The 7,788-nt window shown below is 41.4% G+C and overlaps 1 protein-coding gene across 1 annotated transcript in view; it reads right to left on the minus strand.

Moving 5' to 3' along the window:
- The window catches only part of USP12 (ubiquitin specific peptidase 12), a 60,886-nt gene extending 55,601 nt beyond the window's left edge, over nt 1–5,285 (minus strand). The window contains 1 exon segment of the mRNA XM_023762011.1: nt 5,133–5,285. Within this exon segment, the coding sequence (XP_023617779.1) occupies nt 5,133–5,258 (126 nt within the window). The 5' untranslated portion in view covers nt 5,259–5,285.
- Between the last annotated feature and the right edge of the window lie 2,503 nt (nt 5,286–7,788).

Consider the following 7,788-nt stretch of genomic DNA (forward strand, 5'->3'; position numbering starts at 1 on the left):
GCATAGAAAATTCATGCACTTGGAGTGGGGACCCCTCAGCCCGGCCGTCCCCCTCTCACAGTCCGGGAGCCCTCAGGGGGCGGGAGGTGACCTGGCGATCAGGGGAAGGCGATGCCCCATCACACTTCTGCTGCTGCCACTGCCGGCAGCACAAGCCTCTGCCGGCCCTGGTCACCTGAACCTCGGGCCAACCTGAGTGGCTGGGGGGCTGAGGGGACTGGGGGACTCCGAGGCAGGCACACAGAGTGGGCCGGGGCTGCCTGGGGGCAGGCCCGTCTTTCCTGCATGCCTGCCGCCCCAGTGGGGCTGAGGGGACTGGGTGCCGTCATCTTGTGGCTGTGGGGGCCGCCATCTTTGAGGGTGTGGCAGTCAATTAGCATATTCCCTCCTTATTGGCTGTGGGCACTGCCATCTTTGAGGGCGTGTCAGTCAATTAGCATATTCCCTCCTTATTGGCTGTGGGCGCCACCATCTTTGCGATGGTGTGAGGGTCAATTAGCATATTCCTTCTTTATTAGCTAGGACTAGGGGCCCAGTGCATGAATTTGTGCACCTTGAAAGGAACTGTGGGCCGCGAGGCTGTGGTGGGCACAGGGGTGGGTCTTGGCCCATCCTCTGTGCCCCCACATGGCCCTCCTCCCGGTCTCCTGTCTGCCAGCAGCCCCGCTCCCGCTGTCACCGCTCCCACGTGTTGATGGTGCCCGCCCTGCTCGCACCTGCTGACGGCGTGAAGTGATGGGGGCTGGCGCCGTCAGCAGTGCCAGCAGCAGCTGCTGCCTCAATCATCCCTCAGGAGCGGGGGGCGGGGGGGGGGGTGGAGAAGCCCTCAGGTGCAATCAGGGCCAGCAACCTCTGCTCGCAACCGCTGATGGTGCCGAGCAATCGGGACTGGCGCCGGGCGCCAGCAGTGGGTGCGAGTGGCGGCTCCGGCACCATCTGCAAGTGCGAGCAGGGTCATCGCCGGCAGCGGGTGCAAGAGGCAGCTGCTGGCCCAATCAGCCCTCAGGAGCAGGGGAAGGTGGAGAAGCCTTGAGGGGTGATCGGGGCCAGTAGCCGCCACTTGCACCCACTGATGGCGCCAAGCTATCAGGGCTAGCGCTGGGCACCGGCAACAGGTGCGAGTGGCAGCTACGGCGCCAGAAGTGGGTGCGAGTGGGGCTGGCACCAGCAAGAGGTGCGAGCACTGAGTGGGACTGCGGCACGTGGGAGCAAAGAACTTTCAGTAACCACCAGAGGCTCGCCCCGATGACAGCGACCAGCACCCCGCTTTGGTCTGGTGTTCACTTGTTCCACCATCCCACCGCACCCGATGCCCACCATGTTCCACACTCTGCCACCTGCTGCCGATGCCTGCCATGTTCCGCATGTGCCCCCTGATGGTCAGTGCACATCATAGCAACCAGTTGTTTGGTTGTTCCAGTTGTTCCGGTCTATTTGCATATTAGCCTTTTATATATATAGATTATTGTATTTTTTTCCATACAAACAACTGTAAACTTACTTTTGCCCCAGCCTATATTTAAATGTGGGGTTTTTTAAAAATTGATTTTAGAAAGAAAGGGAGAGAGAAAAATCAATGAGAGAAATGTCAACATCAATTGGCTGCCCCCTGACCAGGTATCGAACCAACAATGCTCAACCACTGAGCCACACCAGCTGGGCCCAGCCTGTATTTATACTAGCAAAGGTTAAAGCAAAACAACTTTCAATATATAATACTATTGTACTTTAAAAAACGGGTCTTTCGGGAGACTATCAATGGGCACAACTTTACTACAATTCAATACACATATTAACATTGGAAACCAAACAAAGGTGACAGTCACCGAAGAAACTGTCATCCCCAGAATTAAAATGAGGCTTTTGATCACTAGGCAACTCCACATGTAAGCATGAACATATTAGATACTAAAAGTAGAGGCTAGACTTCTCATTAAACAAAGTATATTAAACATACTCACTTAATTCTACTCCACATGTCTAATAAAATGACAGTAAAAGAATAGATTAGGGAAAACCTCAAAAGGCCCAAGAAGACAACCACAGACTTGAGATATCAATGGACTTACAAAAGATAAAAGGCAGATGGAGAAAAAGTAGAAGACCAAGTGCCTGTAAGGAACAGACAAACAAAAAAACCCAAACTGATTCACACCTGTAAACCTGGGGATTTTGCGGGGAGAGGAAGCTGCATCTAAAATCACAAGTCTGGTATAAGTCCTTAAAAGAAGCATTTCAAGTTCAGTTGGTTAGAGCATCATCCCAATACACCAAGGTTGAAGGTTCAATCCCTAGTCAGGGCACATACAAGAATCAATCAATGAATGCATAAATAAGTGGAACAATAAATTTATTTCTCTCCCCCCCCACCTTACTCTCTCTAAAAATCAACAATAAATAAAGATCTTTTGCTTGTTTGTTTGTTTGTTTTTAAAAGGACCATTTCAACCCCCAGGCACTTAACCTTTCTTTCAACTACAGGTTTAGGCTCCACAGAAGTTGACCAGGAGACCACTGGTCCATTATCTTGAAGGGCACCAGTGAGACAATGAACAGGAAACAGAGGACTGAAGGCCCAACTTAAGCCACTCCTAGATGGAGACTGGAAGGGGAAACAAATAGCCCCAAAGAAAACCCTATAGCTAATAAAATTGGGGGGGAGAGGGAAATGGACAGGAAGCTATTTTCTTAAAAGCCTGCTTTAAGTGAAACTCATAATAGACAAGTTCTACCCATAATACCCCAATCAGCTTTTTTAGAATTTTACTTTTATATATGAATTAAATTTGAGGAAAGCTTCTAATAGAAAAAGCAAAGTTTAAAATGGGGTGGGGCAATGAACTTAGAGGTCTCAGAAACAATCCAGTAAGTATCAGAAAACTTCAGCAACAACAAAAACTATAAATACTAACCTGAGAAAAATAACAGAAAATACTGCCTTCGTGAAACAAGATTATTAAAAAAACACACAAAAGTAACATTCTAAGAAATAAAAAGTGTAATGAGTTGAAAAAAAGTCAAAGAAATTGTCTAAAATGCAGAATTAAAAAGGCAGATGACCAAAAATGGGGGGGGGGATAAAAATATAGAGAATCAGTCTAAGTGTTTCAATATGCATCTAACAGTATTATAAAAAAAGACAGAACAGAGAAATTATATTAATTGAAAAGAAATTATTCAAATAATAGTATCAGATATGTTCCAGAACTAAGGAAAATGAAACATCAGTCTGAACAGGTACATAAATGCCCAATGAAATAATGAGAGGGAGGAGATCAAGACACATGAAAACTCAGAACATTGTGAACAGTAGATATAGAGCATCCTAAAAGCCACACGACCGAATTTTTAAATGGGAGAAAGCCACATACAGAAGAGATCAAGAACCAGAATGGCATTAGCCCTCTCAACAGAAGTCAGAAAATAATAGAATAAGGCCTTAAAAATTCCTAAGGAAGGTTATAACCTAAAATCTCTATGTAGCTGTTACAATAACAAAAATGTTTTTAGCCCAGCCAGCATGGCTCAGTGGTTGAATGTCGACCTATGAACCAGGAGGTCAAGGTTCGATTCCCAGTCAGGACACATGCCCGGGTTGCAGGCTCGATCCCCAGTGTGGGGCATGCAGGAAGCAGCCGATTAATGATTCTCTCTCATCATTGATGTTTCTCTCTCTCTTTCTCTCTCCCTTCCTCTCTGAAATCAATAAAAATATATATTTTTAAAAATTTTACATACACAAGATCTCAAAGTTTATCTCCCATGTACATTTCCTAAAGAAGCTACTGTAGAATGTGCTCCACAAAGCCAGGGAGAAAACTGGAAAAAAAAATAGAATCTAGAAAAGGCGAAACGTGAAGGGAATGTCCAAGTGGTGGAAAAGGAATGGCAGGCAATGGCTGCACAAAAGGACAGAGGGCTCCAGGGAAGGAAGAGTTTGCCTGATGGACATGTTCAGTGAAAACTGATATTGAGAAATTCTTTTTGTTTTTTTTAGTTCTGATGAAGATTAGCTGGAAGAGTAAATGGAAATTAAGGAAATGGAAAAATAAAGCAATGGTTAATTCCATATTGGGAGAATGGCAGAAAGTGAAGCAGGGGGCAGCAGGGGATGGTGGTAGAAGTAAAGAACTAAATTTCTTATCTATCCTAACAGGAAGTCATAGATTTTTTTTAAAAAAATAGCAGAATTTTAAAAATAGAAGTATAAACACTTTATTTATAATTTAAGGATAAATTCCAGAAAAAAATAGTCTGAGGAGTAATAAGCAGTCTTCGCTGCAGAGGGGCTAGTGAGTGGAGATTGCCGATTCTTTGTTATAAGCTTTACATTTGCAAACGTGATTCCCAGAGCAGGGGAGGGCATACATGTTTCTCCTGCTTTTCCCAAATCACACAAGAAATCTATCTCATACATCATAATTACAGATTAGTATTTAGCGACACACCAATTTTGTTCAATTTAACTTAATTACCTGTATCATCATATATAGTATATTTTTAAATACTCACCATGGATCCACCTAACAGTATAGTATAATAGTATATAAATTACCACAACAATTATATAACACAGATTTGTGGTGTTTTCTGATGTTGCAGAAGAGTTAAAAATTCTAAAGCAGGTTCTTCCAAAGTTTCAATAATGTATAATTACTAGAATTACCTCCACAAGGATTGAGGGTGTATTTTTCCCCTATACTTTGTACTTTTACATTTATACTAGTAGAACAATGTCAGAGGTAAAATGACAAAGACCCTATATCAACACATGAAGGAACTGACTAAACTATTTGGACCACTTACATGTAGACTTTAAATAAGTCTGAAAGAATCAAGAGATCATTTGGTCTAAGTCATATGAAATTTTGGTTATGAGAACATTTTGACGTAAAATAGGAAACATCAGGCTTATAAGTAGAAGCTATTCTATTTCTAAGGCACTTAAGTCATCAGACAATTTTGTTCCCTTCCATTAAAGATAAATTCAAAATTCCAAATCAAGTTTCTTGGCATTAAGTCTACTGATATAAATGAACATGTTTTCTTTAATAAATTATGAAATGCATTCATCATTTTTTAAAACTACTTCCAACCATAATTCTGAAGGCTAAGCATCAATGAATACTTACATTTACTAATCCAAAATAGTGCTCATTGACTGGAAACTGTTCTGGACCAATCTCTTTCTCTAATGCCGAGGCATTGGCGCCCTACAAAATAAAACACAAAAATCGTAGTATTTAGAGTATTTTCATAACTTTATCACAATTAATGTAGACATTATGAAGACATCCTTTAAATAACTATGCTCCTTATAACTACCTAACATTACTGAAAGAAAATAAAAAAAGGATAATGAAGAATAAAGGCTTTTAATAATATTACTAAAAACTAGTTTGAAGAAACTTTCTCATATAACCAAAGCCTAGATCAAGGAATTATATTCCTAATTTGTTCCTTTTAACCAAGTAATGAATTAAAGCCCTTGCTGTATCATGCACTCTAAAGGGAGTTTGTAATCTGATAGCAGCATCTCAGAGAGCTGAAATTTTGTGAAATTAAAATGCATATAATATTCAGTGGCCTAACAATTCTTCAGAGATATATAACTAAGAAATCTCATATAGAACTAAAGGGGAAAAGAATGTTTACTGAAGTATTACTGATGATTGTATAGCTGACAGCAATCTACAGGGTCTATAAAATATTACAGCATAGCCCAGCCAGTGTGGCTCAGTGGTTGAGCACTGACGTAACCAAGAGGTCGCCGGTTCAATTCCCAGTCAGGGAGCATGCCCAGGTTGTGGGCTCAATCCCCAATAGGGGAGTACAGGGGGCAGCCAATCAATGTTTCCCTCTCTCCCTTCCTCTCTCTCTTAAAAAAAATCAATAAGAATATATTTTTTAAAAAGAACAGATTTATAAAAATATGATAGCATATTATATAGTAGAGTCAGAATAAATAAACTGGATTTACATACAAAAACATGGATACTTCTCAAAAACAATGTTAAAAAAAAATGATTAGCACAAAACTCCATCATATATATAACAGCACACACATTCTGCCTCAAGGACACTGGCCTGTGGTTAACACCACCTTTAGTGTGCAGAACCCCACCCCTGCTGTCTCCTGACAGAGGTACATTTCTGAACCTGGGAAGCCCAGACCTTTGTTAGACAACACATCCTCAACTTCTGGATGGGGCAAGCCTAAAAATAAGTACATACATTAAAGGGAACTCCTGGGTTGGTGGTCAAGTTCTACCAAAGCAAGGTATTTCCTCTGATAACTTGCAGCCATCCAGCACTGTGTGTGTGTTTTATTTTTATATAAATTCCTGACACAATCATTAGTTTACAAATACCATTCATTTCTAAATTGGAATACCAATAACTGTTTTTATAACAATATCAAATTCAATTATTATAGCAACTTCAAGGCCCACTGATCAAAGCAGTCCTCATGGGAATGTTGCAAGCCCTACTCTCCATCCCTGCCAGCTCAAGTCTTGTCACAAAACTTCAAAACTATCAGTAAGCCCAGATGTTTACCACCTACTATAAGAATTCAAACTGAAATTTTTTTTCCTCAAATGAGTATAAAGTCTCAGTCTCTCTCTCTCTCTCTCTCTCTCTCTCTCTCTCTCTCTCTCTCTCTCTCACACACACACACACACACACACACACACAAAAGGTGTTACACACACACACACAAAAGGTGCTATTATCCAAAATACCTCATACATCTATCTGTGTGGAATGCTGTCAGTTACACACACCTTGGGAAAGCATCTATAGCCTTAAAATGAACTAAAGACAGAACAAGATGTGAACTTTATCTTTCCAGTGTTAATTCCAATTACATGCCACACACCATGCAGTCTAACCACCCCAGATGTCCCATTTGAACCCATATATACCACATACTTTCATGCACTGCTTAGAAAGCCTTTCCCCATCCCCTTATCCTCAAGTTTTGACTATGAGCCAAGTTATTAACCTCTCTGTGCCTCCAATTCCTAACTATAAAATGAAAATGTTACCAACCACTTTATAGGGTAGCTATGAGGCAGGATGGTAAGAACCTAGGAAAATTCCTTGGCAAGTGGGATGGGGAAACTGAGACAGACAGCTCATTCAAACTGGCCTTATCCAGCACCCTGACTCACCTGCCTCCTTCTCCCTTGCACAACCATTCCCTTAAGCATTAAGTCCTTAGGACAATGAGGTTCTGATCAGCATCAAATAATCTCAGGAACAAAGTCATGGGTCTGTTGACCACAGAGATGAAACAAAGCTTTGGTCAAACTAGAGATAACATCTAGGCCTCAGTTGTGTTTCAGCTCCAGGCCCAGAAAAGCAGCAAAACCAGAGGAAGCGAGGTCCTGGCTGACATCAGGACCAGATGCAATGACCAATTACCCTCTATCCCAGTGCTGACCAATCAATAGAGACTATGACCCTGACCTTCTAGCTCAAGCATGTCAAACTCAAAGGCTAACACAGGCCAAACAAACAAGGTTTAAGTTTAGGTGGGCCGCAAAAAAACAAAAGCTTCAATTTTCATAGAAACATAGGTTTATTTCAATAGAGACATGCTGAATACAAAGGGCTGAAATAAATGAGTAATCGTTAACATAAAATAATAGAACATTTTAATAAAAATTAGTTTTTTCTTGAACATTAACTTACCAGACACTGAATAACTGCACAAATTAATAAGCATAACACAAATAAACCTATTTTTCTCGTTCTCCGAAAGCGAAATATTTCCTGCTGTGC

This window comes from Myotis lucifugus, unplaced genomic scaffold, assembly GCF_000147115.1.
Source record: "Myotis lucifugus unplaced genomic scaffold, Myoluc2.0 scaffold_227, whole genome shotgun sequence".
NCBI classification, from domain to species: Eukaryota; Metazoa; Chordata; class Mammalia; order Chiroptera; family Vespertilionidae; genus Myotis; species Myotis lucifugus.